Source organism: Geotrypetes seraphini, chromosome 17, assembly GCF_902459505.1.
Source record: "Geotrypetes seraphini chromosome 17, aGeoSer1.1, whole genome shotgun sequence".
Taxonomy (NCBI): domain Eukaryota; kingdom Metazoa; phylum Chordata; class Amphibia; order Gymnophiona; family Dermophiidae; genus Geotrypetes; species Geotrypetes seraphini.
The window spans coordinates 31,281,957-31,301,081 of NC_047100.1; the positions used below are offsets into that span (position 1 = coordinate 31,281,957).

General features: G+C 41.0%; 1 protein-coding gene across 3 annotated transcripts in view; it reads right to left on the bottom strand.

Moving 5' to 3' along the window:
- Positions 1-19,125, bottom strand: part of PPARG (peroxisome proliferator activated receptor gamma) — a 161,283-nt gene that overhangs the window by 116,929 nt on the left and 25,229 nt on the right. Inside the window, exon 1 of one of the 3 annotated variants that reach the window (XM_033926318.1) lies at positions 13,615-13,645. The exons of the other annotated variants lie outside the window; for them this stretch is intronic. Within the exon in view, the coding sequence (XP_033782209.1) occupies positions 13,615-13,618 (4 nt within the window). The 5' untranslated portion in view covers positions 13,619-13,645. Of the gene's footprint in view, positions 1-13,614; positions 13,646-19,125 lie in introns of those variants that run through there. 3 annotated transcript variants of the gene reach the window in all.

Genomic DNA, 19,125 nt, shown 5'->3' on the forward strand with positions numbered 1-19,125 from the left:
GCTCTTTACAGGAGGATCAGTAGCGTGAGAGGAGCCGCCGCCGGCACTTTTAAAACTTGAAACAAAAACCTTTGGCCACAGCAGGCCAGCCCGCGGGAAGGGAAGGGGGAGGGGCCGAACGGAGCAGGCCAGATCGCATTAAGAGAAGGAAGGGGCCGAACGGAGCAGGACAGCTCACGGTAAGAGAAGGGAATTGCTTCACAGGGACCTGGAGGGGAAGGGAAATACCGCTGCTGCTTCTGCAAAGGAAAGTGGGGGGGGGGGGAGAGAAGGGAGTGGGGGAAAATGCTGCTACTACTTCACAGGGACCTGGAGGGGAAGGGAAATACCGCTGCTGCTTCTGCAAAGGAAAGTGGGGATGGGGGAGGAGAGACAGAAAGAAATACAGACAGACAAAGGAGGCCAGGGAGAGAGACAGACAGAAATAAAGACAGACAGGGGACCAGAGAGAGAGACAGACAGACAAAGGGTGCCAGGGAGAGAGAGAGAAAAATAGCAGGAGGAAGAGAGACAGAAAGAAAGGAAGAAAGAGACAGGAGCAGGGAGAGAGACATAAATAAAGAAAGACAGACAGGCATATATTCTAGCACCCATTAATGTAACGGGCTTAAACATTAGTATCAAATAAAGGTGCCACGTGCAATGTGTGTCTGAGTTTGTATGGCATGAAAGGGCGAAAGAGCTGGGCAGACAAGATAAAGGCAGCCACGTTATGGTGTACATGCCCTTCTTGATTGCCAAGAGCGTGGAATGGACTCAGGATATCTAGCCACTGCATTTTATATTTACATGTGTATCGCACACCACTTGGACATTCAGGGAATGAAAGGACTTCGTATAAGGTGCTTTGCTATGTGTTCAATCAATTGTATTCACCATTTTTGAGGTTCTGCTATGCTAGGGATGGGCTATTGTATGTAATGACATAGAAAACATCAACAATGTATCCTATTTTGTTGCATATCATTAACAGATAAAACGAGCAAAGACCTAGCTTATGTTTTTTTCAAGTGCCAATAAAAGTGCACAGTGCACTCCTCGATAGTAAGTTCTCAGTTCAACCAAGAAGAGAATGACGTGGATACGGTTCAGTCAATGATCTGAAACAATGTCAAAACATAGAATTTCATTTCTGAAAATTGGCACTTAAAATACGATAACACTCTTCAGTTACAGTGGCAAAATAACGCGCAGAATTTAGGAAGTTGGTAGGTTGGGCTGAGAACTTTTCAGCACACCCTTATATGTAATAAAAGTGAGCCAAGTATAGGACAATCAAGCCCTTGTGACATCACTGATGAGGCTGGCTCTTATTGGTGGAATGAGGCATTGTGACATCACTGATGAGCTTGGCTCTTATTGGTGGAATGAGGCATTGTGACATCACTGATGAGCTTGGCTCTTATTGGTGGAATGAGGCATTGTGACATCACAATCTCAGCTCTGGTTACCAGAGACTGAAAGTTTTCACACTACAAGGAGGTGCTGAAAAGTTCTCAGCCCAGCCAAGAAGAGAATGACATAGATATGGTTCAATCAATGATCTATAACAGTGTCAATACTTAGCATTTTGTTTCAGCAAATTGGCACTTAACAAAATAAGATAACACTCTTTTCAGCCACAGTGGCAAAATAACACTCAGATTATAGGAAGTTGGTTGGTTGGACTGAGAACTTTTCAGCACCCCCTTGTACACTGTCAGGAAAAAGTGCATACTCCTGGTGAAACAGTGTGCAGTTTTAACACCATTGTTCCTGCAAAGACAAAATGGCCAAACTCCTCTGCATAAAATGTATTTGTTAACTGCCTTTATGAAGAGATTCATTTCTATAGCACCACTAGACATACAGGTAGGTGTTCTGTCCCTAGTTGGCTCACAAGCAAAGGGTTAAGTGACTTGCCCAGGGTCATAAGGAGCTGGAGTGGGACTTGAACCCAGGACCTCAGTCCTCTGCACTAACCATTGGGCTACTCTCCTACCCTATTCCAGCAAAAAAAAAACAATTTCTTCCTGCGTTTTCCCTATAGATGTATTTTACATTATCAGGGTAAACAATTTATATTTTTTGATCATTTGCATTCAGAGAAATTTCTATCAGAACATGAAAAAAAAGGTAATTAAAACAGAAAATGGATCTCAATGTTTATACAGTTCTCCAAAATTTGCGGGGTTAATGAATTAAAAAAAAAAAAACCCCGCAAATGCAGTTTTGGAGCAGATCAGAAGCAGGAGAGGGCAGGTGGTGGCGGCAGCGGGTGAGGAAAATCGGGTGCACGATATTTTGCCGTATTTTCCGACCACCTCTTCCGGGAACTAAAGTGAGGCTACACCATTCGGGAGCTGCTTTGACACGCTATCTGGTGTGTCAAAGCAGCTCCTGATTGGTGTAGCCCGACTTTAGTTCCCAGAAGAGGCGGTCAGAAAACACGACGAAAGACTGAGTCCACAATTTGTGAACTGTATCTAATTTTGAAGGTTTCAAAATCTATTTAATTAATTTCTTACTAATAATTCCTAAGTATGTTAACACTAGTTTTCAATTTGTATCACCATAATTCCTTATGTAAACCGCTGTGAACTTCCTGGATTTATTGGCGGTATACAAATAACGATTGTCTTGTATTAGAGTTAGAATGCTAACTGGATTTCCATCAGAAATTATTTACTTTATCCTCACAAATCTCTCCTTGATGTGTACTTTAGAATTAGTTTCTTTCTATTTGTAATATTTCACCAATATTATTCTTTTCTTATAAATCTATACTTGATATGTATAATTGAAATTACTAAAAGAAATAAAACATTTCTAGCTGCCGATCCCTAAGTGCCGTCTTTCACTGGAATCTGTGGAGAAAGCGCTTTGTTCTGGAATTTGTAAAGATTCAAAGGCCAGGAAACGTACTAAGCTAAACATTCGGAGATGACTTTTGCCTGGCTTTTCTGATGACTATTTTTAGCCCCACCCAGACTAAAAATATGAAGAACTGAAACATTATTTCTAAGTCTTCATCCGACCTTTCCCCTACATGGATCTGACAATGACCCATGACTAGAGGTTACAGCACCAGCTTTTCACAAATGACCTAATGATCACATTTGTTATGAATGGGTTAGTTGTAGATCATCCTTTATTTGATATACAGTCAAACCTTGGTTTGTGAGCATAATTTGTTCCAGAAGCATGCTTGTAATGCAAAGCACTCGTCTATCAAAGCAAATTTCCCCATAAAAAATAAAGGAAACTAAGACGATTCGTTTCACAACCTAAAAACTTTAATACAAATGCTATACATACTTGTATTGCAAGACCTCGCTCATTTAGAACAGTCACTACACTCCTGCAGCGTCAGAGAGAAGACCATCGGCTCAATTGTGACGCGTCTATACTGTATGTACTTGTATTGCAAGACATTGCTTGTATATCAAGTTAAAATGTAATCGAATGTTTTGCTTGTCTTGTAAAACACTTGCAAACCAAGTTACTGTACTGGCCATCCGAAGAGTTAGCTAAGTGGTTTTTAACGATAATAACGTGTACAGTGTCTTGCTAAAACAAAGCAGGAAACGATTAAAAAGGAAATAGAAATAGTCTAACAGAACTGACTGACAGTATATTGACTGATATAGACAAAGCTCAACATACGAACATAAGAATAGCCTTACCGGGTCAGACCAATGGTCCATTAAGCCCAGTAGCCCGTTCTCACAGTGGCCAATCCAGGTCACTAGTACCTGGCCAAAACCCAAAGAGTAACCACCTTCCATACAGAATCCCAAGGAATAGCAATATTCCATGCTACTGTTACAGGGCAAGCAGTGGCTTCCCCCATGTCGTTCTCAATAACAAGACTATGAACTTTTCCTCCAGGAACTTGTCCAAACCTTTCTTAAAACCAGCTACGCTATCCTCTCTTAGCACATCAAGACAAGAGGCAAGTATAGGAGAATAAAGGAATGCAGGAAAAATGCAGAATCTAACAAATTCTAAGCTCTAGAACAATAACTCATTCAAACTAAAGCATTTTTCTTACCGAGACGGGATTAAAATTCCTGCGTCAATAGGCACGAACTAAAAACTGGAATTGGCACTTGGATGGTTAAGTGTCAGTATTCGACACTTAACCAGACAGATGGACCACAAAAAGTGGCCCTCGTTTACTAAACTGCAGGAATGGTTTCTATCATGACCCAAACGTAAATGCTCCGACACTCATAGGAATTCTAAAAGCGTTGGAGCATTTGGCACTCCAGGGCATGGTAGACACTTCTACTGCAGGGGTGGGTGGGTGGGGGTGTTTAATGCAGTAACCCATAGCTGGTTAGGTAATGAATATCGCACATAACTGGCTATGTTAGCCAGTTCTGGAACCCCAGAAATTCAATGCCGACGCCCAGCATTTAAGGCTGGTGGCAGTCAAGAAAAAGGTGATCGCTGCCGGCTGAATATCGGGCCCTAAGATGTTTAAACATGTATTGTGTTCTCATTGTAAGCAGCAAAATATGTTGTAGTCAGCTGTCAGTGTTGCTGTCAGTAGTCAGCGTATTTTGGGTTGCCGCCAGCATTATTTCTGAATATTCAATGCTAGACCAGGTCTGGAAACCAGCATTGACTATCCAGGCATATGTGGTTAAATGCAATATTTAGCACTTAACCACATAAAATGAACCACAAAACGCTAGGACTACTACTGATGGCCATATGCAGCACTCTACAGCAACATATTTAAGAGGTGGTTCCTGCTCAGTAGGGCTTACAGTCTAAATGAACAGACAACAAGACAAGTGTGGGCTTAGGGAGTTTCTCAGGGTGCTTAGGGTGAGGAGGTCATGAGCTAAGTGCACTATGCTTTATGCAGTCCTATTTAGGTGGTTATCTTATGTGGTTAAGTGCTGACTCTGACCCTGGCCAATTCAGAAATTAGCCAGTTTCAGCTTAGGCACTAAAATCTGGATTCTCAAACCAACGCCAATATTTTAGGCGCTGGTAGGTGCCCAATGTCAGATAAAAATACCATTCAAATGATGTTTTTAACTGAGTTTTAGCCAAAAATCGGCACCTGAATTGCTCCTACATAGGCGCTTTATTACGCCGAATGCCACTGTGGCACAGCTAATATCAGAAGTGGCATTCGGTGGCCTAAACCGTCTCCGTAGGCATCGGAAATGTAGAGCAGGAAAACCCTGGCCTCCATTTCGGGAGCCTATCTTTGCCAGAGACACAGCGCCTGACAATGGTGCCGATTACAGAATCTGGGCTTAAGAAGACATGGTTTTCTGTGAACAGTGATCTGTACTAGCCTGGCTTATTTGGTTTGACAGTGGGTGCAACTGCCTTCTCCCAGCTACACTCTTGTGCAACTTGTGAATTATCACTAAAAATCATGTTGTTTTTTTTATATAGAGGAGGGTCTATTAAAAAATGATCAACCCTGGTTTGTCCCTGAGGTTTTGTCCTCTAGAGATGCCGTAAGGTTTCTTCTTTGCTTTTCTGAAACAAATCATTCCCAACTGGACCTTTGACCTCCATATACAGTATATGTGTACCATGAACACTCATATAGAGGAGCCAAAATAATTTGTGACATGCAATTGGAAATCCAGATTTTAACCCGAGGGAGCAATTTGGTGACCCGATAATAGGAAATGGTCAGTCCGCTTAGACAGGTTGAGTTTAGGGATTCCATCTTTAGCGGTGGTGAGGCTTACTGGGAATCGTAAGTCTGTGTTTTCTGTCCAGGGCCCAGCGCTATGGAATGCTTTACCTTTGTTTCTGTGCCAATCTAAAATGCTCTTGTCTTTTAGAAGAGGGGTGAAAACTGTATTGTTTGAGCGTTTTTTTTTTTGTTTTTTTTGGGGGGGTGAGTAATGTGGTAGTGTGATTTGTGGCTGTTCTTTTCTATTTCAAATAACAAGTAATAAGTAACTGTACACTCTATGTTTCTTGTTTTGTATTGTTGGTTTGAATTTGTTTCTGTTCATTTGTATACGATTTTGTTTCTCACCTAGATTTGTGGATATGCGGGTTATAAATAATTTTAAATAAATAAACTGATGTATTAATTGGTGGTTCTGAAATGGTGTGTTCTGAATAAGTCAAACTACTACTACTATGAATTATTTCTAAAACGCTACCAGAGGCACAAAGAAGAAGAAAGAGTCCCTGCTCCAAAGAGCTGACAGTCTAAACAGACAAACAGGATGTCATGGATAGAGTTAAGGGGAAGGGTTAATCTGCTGGCTGGGTTGGAGGGCAGAGGGGAGAACAGGACAATCAAGCCATTGTGACATCACTGATGAGGTTGGCTCTTATAGGTGGAATGAGGCATTATGACATCACAATCTCAGCTCTGCTTCCCAAAGACTACTACAACTATTATGAATTATTTCTACAGTGCTACCAGATGTACACAGCGCTGCACAGAGTCACAAAGAGTAAGGAAACAGTCCCTGCTCCAAAGAGCTTACAATCTAAACAGATACGGGGAGCGGTTAATCTGCTGGGTTATGGACTGAAGGCTATATATCATAAAGGTGGGAAGGGACAAACAAACCACAGAACCTTTTTGCTCAGTCGTTTTACAGCTTCAATGAAACACACAGGATATTTGCATGTCCACTACAAAGACAAGCAGTAGAAACAGTACGATATTATACTACTTAGCCTTCAGCTAGCAAAACCTGTTTGGGCCACTAGACTAATATATTTAGAGCAAATCCCTCTACTTAAACCTATAATTAACATTTTTGTCTTGTTTCTTATCGTACTGGTCTCTGAATAAACCAGTTCTTTCCAATATTAGTCTTGGCTCTTGAGATTAGGATGGATTTTATTGAACTACCGCAAAATGTACCACCTAACAGCATTTTCTAATGATATACAAAACAGAAGTTATTATTTACACAAATGGCTAAGTGATATTAACGTATGTTGGCATTGTAAGCAGTGTGCTATTATAATGTGCATTGTTATTTGAATGTTTTTACAGACAGTCCCTGGATTAAGGACGAGTTCTGTTTTTAAAACCGTTCTTAAGTTGAACTTGGGTCTTGTTTCTCTGGTTCCTACACGCTGCCCATGGCTGACCCAGAAGCCTTCGCTCCGATGTCAGAGGAAAGTCTTCCAGGTCAGCTGTGGGCAGTGTGTAGGAACCGCAGCCCGCAGCTTAGTGAAGAGAAACAAGTGCGACTGGAAGGAGGAGGGAGCTGGCCAGAACAGGAGGGAGGCATGAACTTGGGATACAGAATGGAGGGAGGGAGAGGGACGTGTTGGGACACAGAAGGGAGAAGCAGGATCCCCGTTCATAGCTACGAGGTTTGTAACCCGGGGACTGCCCGCATGTCTTTGTCCAGGTAATAGTTGTTGTATGCTGCCTTTGGTGAATATTTTTTCACAAAGTCTCGAAATAAATTCTAAGAAATAAATACGAGGGGCTGCTGAAAAGTTTTCAGCCCAACCAACAAAAGTTGGGGCAGTCTCCATTGAGGACTATACACTTAGTCCAGTGATCTTCCACTTTTTTGGTTCCATATTTTTCTGATGGAACATAAAAAGTAGAAAATCACTAGACTAAGGGCTGGTTTCTCTAACCGGTGTGGTTGTCAGCAGCCGCCGATCGTGTGTCAATCACGTGACAGCGACAGTTACAGAATCGCACTTCTGGCAAAGGTAGGTGCCAGAAATGTAGGCTAGGGTTTTCCAGGCCTACGTTTCTGGTGCTTACCTTTGATGTGAATTGCAAATCCATAGGCACACTTTTGGCATTAGCCACATCTACAGTGCCATTAGGCAGCCTAAAGCATTACAGAGCGCACCTAAGGAACAGGTCCTGCTCCTTTATGCGCTCCTTCTAACTCTGATTTCTTCCCTTCACTACCTTTCTCCTACTAAAACTTTTTCAAACTTTCTTTCCTCTCACAGAACCCTATTTCTTATATGCTACCTACTAACTCATAACTTTCTCCACTTTTTTCTTTCTGCTCCCTTATTTCCCCCTACAAATACAATGTCCTCTATCCCCACCATTTGGGGTCACCGACCTCATAAATATACATCTTATTTAACATCTACCGTAATCCGACCTAGACAATATATCACCATACCAATACATCCCCCTAATACTCTCAATCCCAAACAACATAACTCCTCTTTTAAACTCAACTCAGGCCTGATAAACGTACGTTCCATAAAAAACAAATACCATTTAATCCATGATATCATTACACAACATAATCTTCAAATATTATGTCTTACTGAAATCTGGTTATCTCAGGGAGAAGAAGCTTACATTACCCAAGCCTGCCCTCCTAACTATAAAGCTATTTTTCAACCCCGCCTAAACAAAAAAGGAGGCGGTTTAGCTGTTATCTATCATTCCTCAATCTTTCTCCAGTCTAATACTACTAATCTATCCTCTAATGCTCCAATTGAAACTCTCCAATTTTCCATTAAACACTCTTCCTCTCTTAATTTCCTTCTGATCTATTTACCCCCACCTGTATCTAAACTCTCACTTTCTTCCCTGATCTCCACCATATCTGACTTTAATATCGCCTATCCTGATTCTATAATCCTCGGAGATTTCAATATTCACTTCAATTCTCCTAATCATTATAATACTTCTGAACTATTAACCTTGTTCTCCGATCTATCACTCTCTCCACTCATCCACATGCCTACACATTCCGCTGGAAACACTCTAGATATGATCCTAAGTCCAAACTCTATCAATCATCTTTTCCAAAATTTCCATTTTCATTCAGTACCATGGTCAGACCACATTCTGATTACCTGGCAATTAGAACTTCCAGTATATCCCTACCACGATCAACAAACAACTAATATCCCTATCACCCGCGACATTAATAAAATAACGCTTCCGGCTATTCAGTCCTCCTTTGACTTAAATCTTAAAGATTTTTCTTCCCTCTCAGCCATTGAACAATTTCCTCTCTGGGAAACTTCCACAACATCCTTACTAGATTCCCTGGCACCCAAATCTGAAAAAAAAAAACCACCTCTAATCAATCCTCCAAAAAACATCACCCCTGGTACAACGAAAAACTAGCCCTTCTCCACCGATAACTTCGATCTGCCAAAAATAAATGGCGTAAGACACGCCTTAACAATTATCTCATTCTGTTCAAAGAAAAAGCCTCTTATTATAAAAAAACCATCCAACAAACTAAAAAAGATTATTATTCTAAGCTCATCTCATCTACCCGCAATTCTTCTACTCTCTTCAGTCTTGCACAGTCGCTTTCAAAATATTCCAAAAAAAACCCAAAACCCACCTATCTCAACTTTACCATCCGCAGCTGAACTTTCACAATTCTTTGACACAAAAATCAAAGATATAAGATCACTCCTAGGACCTTCATTACCTACCTTTTCTGCTCAAACTTCTGTCGACTCGACTCAACTACCCTTCAGCTCCTTTGCTAACTTCAAAATGCCCTCATTATCACATCTATTTCTCATCTTACAATCTCTTAACTCCTCTAATAACCTTTTGGAAAGCATTCCTCCATTACTTCTTAAAAAATTCTACTCTTTCTTCGGCCCATATCTTTGGGAAATGATCTCCAAATCTCTTTCCGACAGCTCGGTCCCTATTGCTTGGAAAACAGCTCTCGTCTTTCCAAAACTCAAACAATACAACACAGATCCTACCTTACCTAAAAACTATCGCCCTATAGCCAATCTACCTTTAATCTCTAAACTTACGGAAAAAATTATTCATTCACAATTAACAGAATTCTTTGACAAAACTCACGCTCTTCATCCATGCCAAACTGGCTTTCGCTCTTCACACTCCACAGAACTATCTCTACTAGGTCTTATCTCAACCATACAATACTATCATGACCACCAAAAATCTACTATTCTAATCTCTCTCGACCTGTCTGCAGCCTTTGACACTATTGATCATTCACTTCTTCTCTCCAGATTAAAAGACTGTGGTATTACAGGTTGTGCTCTTTCTTGGTTCATATCCTATTTTCACGAACGCTGCTCCAAAGTTCAAGCAAAAAATGAAACTGCCTTAACCATACCACAAACATTCGTAATCCCACAAGGTTCAATCTTATCTCCTTTACTCGTCAACATATTTCTATCTCCTCTTCTTACTTTGGCACAATCTATAGGATTTACAATCTACGCCCATGCCGACGACATACAACTCCTTCACCCAATCAACACTACTAACATCTTAGACATAAAATAAATAAATAAACAATAAATTGAACATCATAAGTGACTGGTTATACTTAAACAAACTCTCACTTAATATTGATAAATCTTGCAGGCTCCTTCTTCCAATCAAAACATCTGAATCATTATTAGGAACAATCTCAATCAAATCTCTACCACTACAAATGGAAACCAAAATAAAACTCCTTGGTGTTACCTTCGATAGAGAGCTTACTTTTCACGACCACATAAGTTCGGTCGTAAAGATCTGCTTCTTTAAACTTCGTATTATTCGATCACTATGTCCTATCTTAGATACTGACTCAATCAACATTTTGGTTCATTCCCTAGTCATTTCCCACTTAGACTACTGTAACTCCCTTCTTAACGGACTCCCTCAAAAAGAACTACGACGACTACAATTAATACAAAATACTGCAATAAAACTAATATACAAAAAAGGTAAATTTGAACATGTTACTCCTCTTCTTAAAGAGGCTCATTGGCTCCCTATCACCCACCGCATCACCTACAAAATCATCTTACTTTCCTTTAAAATTAAACTCTTTCATCAACCTCTATTCCTTGATAAACTACTAATCCCACAATGTTCCCCTCGCACGTTAAGATCCACTGACCAAAAACTTCTCTTCATTCCATCTCTAAAAGAATTCTATTACACCCGAAAAACCAACTTTGCAGTAACTGCACCCACATGGAACTCTCTTCCACAATACCTACGTGACGAACAAAATTTAATCAAATTCAAGACTGGCTTAAAGACCTTCTTATTTCAAGACGCTTTCGATTGAACTTAGATCATCCCTTTTCATCTCTCTTGTTTTCCCCTTTTTTTTTTTTTATTTCTCTTTTTCTGCTTCTTACCGCGAGTAAGTATTTGCTTCGACAATGCTACCTTATCCCTCTCGTTCTATCCCCTCCCCACTTTCTCCTTCTCATCTAAATTATGTAACTTCTCCCCTCCTTCCCCTATTACCCTCACCTTCTAGTTTGTCTAGTCTATGTCATTAACGTTCACTTCGTATTATAAATTTTTAGCCTTTACAAAATATTGTTAACCGGCCAGACATTTGCTTGATGGTCGGGATATTAAAAACTAATAAACTTGGAAACTTGGTGATTCCGGTATCAATTTTTTAGACATGGTAGATGCCTTGAAACTCAGTTAAAAATGTTATTTAAATGGCTTTTTTTTTTTCTTAAACTGAGCTTCGGAGTCTCCCAGCACCGTTTAGAGAATTCGAGCCCAAGTGTATAGCCTTCAATGGAGGCTGCCCCTACTTTGTTGGTTGGGCTGAGAAATTTTCAGTGGCCCCTCGTAATGCAAGTCTCGAGGCTTTGTTCACTGGCAGTATGTGCACGTATATCTGTCTTACGGAAATAACGACGAGATAAGTTTGTGCCATAAAGGAGAATCACCCGAAGGATCAAAAATGCACTTTTTTCCCCCAGAAATATATAGACATCAGGAGCCAGATTCAGTAAATGGCGTTCAGATTTAAGCATTGGGAAAAATCAATGCAAAGCACTTTGGGAGAAATTCTACAAATAGCGCCTTAACTTAGGTAGTTAATAAGGAAAAGGCAAATAACTTTAAATGTAAAGTGCCTAGCGGTGCCTAAAAAAAGGCACCAGAACATAGAGGTAAAACAATTTTTTTTATGCCTGAGCAAACTGAAAATTGATCTGCCTTCTTTATGCTAGAGCAGTGGTTTCCAACCCTGTCCTGGAGGACCAGACTGTCAGGTTCTCAGGACAGCTCTAATGAATATGCATGGGGCAGATTTGCATGCTGGTCACCTCCATTATATGCAAATCTCTCTCCTGCATATTCATTAGGGCTATCCCAAAAACCTGTGTGTCTGGTGGTCTTCCAAGGCAGGGTTAGGAACCACTGTGCCAGAGCAACCCAGAAATAGGGTATAGTGGTAAAAATCATTCACCCACATTAGATGAAAATTTCATAACAAGACATCCAGATAAATAGGGCAGGAAGGCACCTATTACATAAAGATAAATTAATTTTTTCATTTTTACTGTATATATGTTATCAATGAATTCCCTCTTGAAGAAGCTTAGATTGTACAATTTATATATGAAGAATTCTGAAACACTTTTAGCACACAGTGGAAGCAGGATTAACATAGTGGGATCACAGCACAAGACGGTGTCACAAACACCCTTCAGAGCGGTGTGGAAAAGTGACAACATCCTCTGCCCAGGGATATCCTCAGGGCTTATAACTGACCCTAGGCACCTGCCTAGGGTCTGGGAGTACAGATAAGTAAGTACTTGCTGCATTCAGAAATTCAGACTCAGTCCCAAAGGCAGAAATCAAAATGGTTTTAATTTTGACCCAGTGGTCAAAATAAATGAACATAATATGGTCTTAGTCCCACTCTGCATCAATACAAAACTATAAGGAAAATCATATGGCATTCAGCCTTCCAAACAGTTCTTCAAAAACAAAGGCAAATGTATAGGTTTGGCTGACAGCACAAACGATGTCATGAGCTTTTAAACCAGCTCCAGTCCAACACTGCACTAAATGATAGTAACAGTTCTTTGCATGAGGGCAAAGCCCTAAGCTCTGCCTGCAGTGTATCACAACAAAAACAAAAACAAAAACTTGAAAAAGAAAACTTTTCTTCACTAGACAATAAAGCTTTTGTCCAGCCCTCAAATTAAAGTTGCTTCCAGGAAGCCAAAACTTCTGCTTGTCAGTTATTCTTATAAAGCAAAATACCAAAATACAAGGCATACAAAAAATGTATATTGCAGGAGTACAGAATTTCTGTAATTCTCTGAGCCCTCAGAGATAACAAAGTAACATAGTAACATAGTAGATGACGGCAGAAAAAGACCCGAATGGTCCATCCAGTCTGCCCAACCTGATTCAATTTAAATTTTTTTTTTTTTTTTTTCTTCTTAGCTATTTCTGGGCAAGAATCCAAAGCTTTACCCGGTACTATGCTTGGGTTCCACCTGCCGAAATCTCTGTTAAGACTTGCTCCAGCCCATCTACACCCTCCCAGCCATTGAAGCCCTCCCCTGCCCATCCTCCACCAAACGGCCATACACAGACACAGACCGTACAAGTCTGCCCAAACAAGTCTGCTGAAACAGCTAGGCTCCGTCCAAGGCTCTCTGGTTGCTGTAGCAATTATCAATAGGCAGCTCAGCTAAACAGAGCCCTGTAATTACTACCAGCAACGGCACACACAGTGAATACTGGCAGGCATTCAAAACACTGATTTTATACCCTTCTCCTCTGCCTAAGCAGAGTTTGAAATTAGCAGTCTTTATAAACTCAGGTAAGCAAACTGTTTGGCAAAACTCAAAATCCCTGGAAAACATAGAGCACTAAGGAGAAACAACCAGCTGCAAACACTCACTCACTCATTAGTTGGTCTCCATTTGTTCTGGCATGATTTCTGCGCTGCTACCATTCTCTAGAAAGTCAATGCTCTCACAATCCCCTGGAGCATAAAGGTTAGCGGTGGGAAAACTTCTTTCCACCTCTTCCAGAATCTCTCTGATCTGGCCAAGGCTCCTGCCTTTCCTCAGCCTGCTTGAAGACGTCTGCCATGTCACTCCCTTTACTACTTCCTTCAGCCTGCCTTTAATCAGACCAAAGCCACTCCCCTTCCCCTGTTTGCTCTGCCTTAATCTTAAAGGCACAGCCACCTTGGCTTTAGCTGCCCTACTGACAGGGTAAAGATGCTGATCTGATCATCTCTTCTGCACAGGATCTTATTGCCTGCTCTAGGGGCAAAACCAGTGTGGGGGTTGGGTTTATCACAACAGTCAGAAGTCAAGTGACAGTTCGGCATCAAGATTCTAATTGCATAAGAGGATTATTGACAGAAGACCTGTTATGCAGTGATCTAGACTTAGGTCACCCGTCCTTTGCCATTAGGTGATTTTATATTACTGAGCACACACGATCTTTATTACAAAATATATGCTGGTAAGAAATTATATGTGTGTGCTCGATGCAGAGAGCTCTTAACTCTAAGCATTTGTATATTTTTTAGGCATAACCTAATTTAGAAAGGGGAAGAGAAAGGATTTTGTGGGAGTGTGTGGTGTAGTAGTTGGAGCTACAGCCTCGGCTCCCTGAGGTTGTGGGTTCAAATCCCACACTGCTCCTTGTGACCCTGGGCAAGTATGGCTATTCTTAGGTTCTTATGACCAATGATCCATCAAGCCCAGTAGTCACTAGTACCTGGCCAAAACCCAAGGAGTAGCAATATTCCATGCTGTAGATTCAGGGCAAGCAGTGGCTTTCCCCATGTCTGTCTCAATAACAGACTATGGACTTTTCCTCCAGGAAGTTGTCCAAACCTTTCTTAAAACCAGCTCCACTAGCTGCTATTACCACAACCTCTGGCAACGCATTCCAGAGCTGAACTAGTCTCTGAGTGAAAATATTTCCCCCTATTGGTTTTCAAAGTATTTCCCTGTAACTTCATTGAGTGTCCCCTGCTCTTACAGTTAGATTGATCCTCTACTCCATTTATGCAAGTACATCAGCATTTTACGCTCAAAAATGGTGTATTAAAAATTACATACTACTTGCTGAGTAGGAAATCAATGCCTTAAACTATAGGCATCTAGGTATTCTTACTGCACCCCCCATCCCTGCCCTCTTTTCTGTCACTCCGCTCCTTCCCCTCCCCGCTGCTCGTGGCCACCCCTTCCCTACCCCATACCTCCTTTAACTTCACCGATGCCAGCAGCATCACCAACCTGCTGCCTGTGTTGATGCCAGTTCTCTCTCCGACATCACTTCCTAGACTCGGGATCCGGAAATGACGTCAGGGGGAGAGCCGACGTAGGAGTGAGCAGCAGGTTGGAGTTGCTGCTCGCGCCAACGAAGAGATAGAAGTACGGTGAGGGGACGTGAAGGTGCGTGCGGGGTGGGAAGGAGCGGTGCTGGCACCCTCACCAAGACGGCACCTGGTGCAGACTGCCCACTGCCCCTGCTGCAGGGTATTGGATCAAATTTAATTCAAACGGAACAATGACTTAAAGTTGTTACGGTGTGACATTCATTGGCACTTGTCAAACAAGTTCTCAGCCTTGCCCTGTCCCCGGTGGACCTATTTCCTTATCGTAGTCAAAGCTGGACTTTGGCTTCCTAATCAGCAGACAACAAACACTGAAATACACTCAATCAAGGCGACACAATAAGTATGAATGGTGTACTTAAAGAAAACCAACTTAGGTCTTCACAGCATAACTGTCATGGCGTTCCCTCATTCAGGCCCATTCAACTAGATAGTACTAGAAGCCCAAAATTCAAGGTCAAAAGTGGTGTTACTGGGGCTTAACCAACAGTAGCAGCAAATTTTAATGCAGCCACCACTAGTTTGTGATAGGAAAGTATTTCTTTATTTAAAATATTTATAACCTGCAAATCCAACAATGCTAAGCGTGTTCTGAAATAAAAAAAACAAAACGAGACAAGACAGAAACACAGAAAAAAACAAAATCTATGTAACAAGAGCTAGAAAAACCACACATAGAAACACCAAATTTAAAACATCATAAAAACTAGATAAAAAGAAGAGGGGTGGGGGACAGAAAAGCAGATCATACAACTAAAAAAGATGTTCAATAAAAGCCACCTCAAACAAATTTATAACCTCATAAATCAACGTGGAAATAAGACAGTTTTCACATCTTTCCCAAACTGAGCCTGTAACATTAAAAAGGCTGGTTATAACTGTGGAAATGTTAATTTATGGATCTGATGTTTGTCTCTTACTTCAGCTCTGGAATGCGTCATTAAAAAGGAAACTTTTGAATTTATCTAATCGTGTTTCTGCTCTAATAAAGGATGGCAAATGGTTCCGGATTTGCAGTGCAGTGATAGAGAAAATTTCTGCTTTTCTTACAAACATCCTGAAAATCCTCTTGGCGTCATCTATACCTGTATGCAGATCTAGCTCATATCCTGAGAACCTAACTGGCTGGGTTTAGAACCCCTGCCCTCTTTCGGTGATGTAGGTAGAGAACTACATGGGTGATCGAGAGGAATTGGCGGGAATTTTACAATGGGGATCATTCAGAACTTAAATGATTTATGTTTATTTGTTTTATCAATTGCATCTCATGGCAAGAGAATCCTGCCGTTCAAATAAGGAAAAGGGAAAACCTCCATCCCAGGATTTAAGGGCAAGTTGGATGCATATCTTCTTGAAAAACACATTGAGTAACTAAGGTATTCGCCAGCGTAGACCTGGCTGGGCCTCCGCGTGTGCGGATCGTTGGACTAGATGGACCCATGGTCTGATCCGGTGCTGGCATTTCTTATGTTCTTATGTTATGTTCTTATGGGTGGTTTTGGAAGAGGGTGAAAATTGCCCCCCCCCCACACCCTCTCCGTATTTTTACAAAACCGTAGCACAGTTTTAGAATTCGTATGAGCATTAAAACCGTGCTACGGTTTTGTAAAAGGGGGAGTTGATGTTACTACTTTAGTTCTGTTATACAATTTGTTTTAGGCCCCTGGCGAGAATGAGGGGAAGACTAAATTGCGTTAGGGAGGTCTTATACTGATCATCTTGGTAGAAATCTGGAACGCTCTTCCGGAGGCTGTTATAGGGGAAAACACCTCGACAAGTTCCTGCTGAGCCAGAACATTCGCAGGCAAGGCTAGACTCAGGGCACTGGTCTTTGACCTAAGGGCCGCCGTAGGAGCAGACTGCTGGACACGATGGACCTCTGGCAGCTGCAATTCTTATGTTCTTAAATTCCTATAGTGCTGTGGTTGATGGGTTACATCAACTGTGTATCCTATTAGGTCTATTGTAACATGCGATGGGTTGAGGCTTTGATCATGGAAAGGCGTGACTGAACTGCTACTACTTTACATTACAGGGATCAGCATATTTACATAGTGTATTGTAAATACACCTACTGAATTACACACGGCTGTGAAAGTGCTGACCTACAGCTATTTACGAACATCTCATTGGGCTTGGCCAGTTGTATATTTTGGAGTGGACTGATAAGACAGTCATTTGCAAGTCTTTCGACCGATTATTAAACTTGCAACAAGAGAGGACAAAACCATTTTATTGATCAGCATAGAAATAATTGAGATTGCCGTGTGGATTTTAATTTCATGATTGCGTCGAGCTGCTCATCTGTAGACTAAATGGCAAGACGATTTTGTTGCAGCAAGCTGAAAACAAATACAGGGTATTTTGTTGTTGTTGTTCAAAATCTTAAGGCCACATTTTCGACAGAAAGGTTTTTCACTGGTGGGGTTCATTCAGCAAGCCACATCTTGAATAAACTGCAGATGCTTACATACGTTTACTTTTCATGAAATAATAATAACAATAACTTTATTTTTCTATACCACCAACACCCAAAAAGTTCTAGGCCAGGGATCTCAAAGTCTCTCCTCGAGGGCCGCAATCCAGTCGGGTTTTCAGGATTTCCCCAATGAATATGCACTGAAAGCAGTGCATGCCCCTAGATCTCATGAAAACCCGACTGGATTGCGGCCCTCGAGGAGGGACTTTGAGACCCCTGTTCTAGGCGGTTCACAAACTAAGAGGACTGAACATTTCAGTGATAATACAAAGCACTCAAGAAAGCACAATACAGTACAGTATGAAAACTATGACATACGGCTCCTTTTACAGAGGTGCGCTAGCGTTTGTCGTGCACGCTAAACACTAACAACTCCATAGATCTGGCATTAGTATTTTCCGTGTAGCGCGGGGTTAGCGCGTGCTAAAAACGCCCATAGTCATCGATCAAGTAACAATTTTTTTGAATAAAGAGGTCTGAACTGATTTTCTAAAAGTGCAATAAGATGCTGTCTGTCAAATCAGATCGTCTAACCCTACTTGAACTTTACTTGCTTTGATAGGCCAAAGATCGGTCAAAAATATTTTTATGACGACAATTTTTGGGATTAGGAAAAGTGAATAAACCAGTACGCCGAGTAGACTTAGTCGATAGAGAAAAGACAAGATGGGGCTAATGCAAACAACAATTTATAGCAAATGCAAGCAAATTTGAAAAGTATTCTTGCTTCCATTGGCAACCAGTGCAGCTGACGGTTTAATAAAGGCTGACATGTTCCTGCTTTTTCAACCCTAAAATTAAACGGACAGCTGTATTTTGGATTAGCCTTAATCTTCCTAGGATAGTTTTATAAGATCCCAAATAGATTATATGACAATCTAAAAGAAGTAGGGTCAAAATATTTTTAAATGGAACGCAAACTATACGGTGAGCTTTAGTTGTAAAGGAGGCTGCGTTACATATCAGCAGTGGAGAATAAGTAACATCATATTCTACAGGATTTAGTTAACTGAATCTCTTCGGCCCTCAGATTGCGGTGGGGTAGCGTAACTCACTCTGGCTCCCATCTTCATGGCTCCATGCTTCTTTTACAACTTTATACAGGATTTACAAGACAGATTGAACAGACTTCTAAATCATATCGTTATCAAACACATATCAAACTGCAAACCAATATATGTAAATACTCCTACGGCCTCTTTTACAAAGCTGTGCGGCAACAGCCCCGAAGCCCTTTAAATCTCTATGGGCGCTAGTGCGGCTTTGTAAGAGGCCGTTAGTCTCTTATTCTACACACATCCAGATAGAGGGGGAGGGCTTAGGGTAATTTGTTTCAGACGTTTGCAAGAATTTAAACGTTGTTATTTGATATTATTGAGTGTAGAATTGTTGCAGTTTTTATACGTTTTGAAAATCAATACAGATTTAATTTAAAAAAATAAAGTTTTTAAAATAATGCTATGGTGTTTGTGATGTTGACAAAACACCAGCCTTGCTGAGGTCTTTTTTTCTCCCTTCATTTTATGTGGTTAAAATTTAAAGGCTTGAAAATGGAAAAATAAGAGTAGTGGTGGTTTC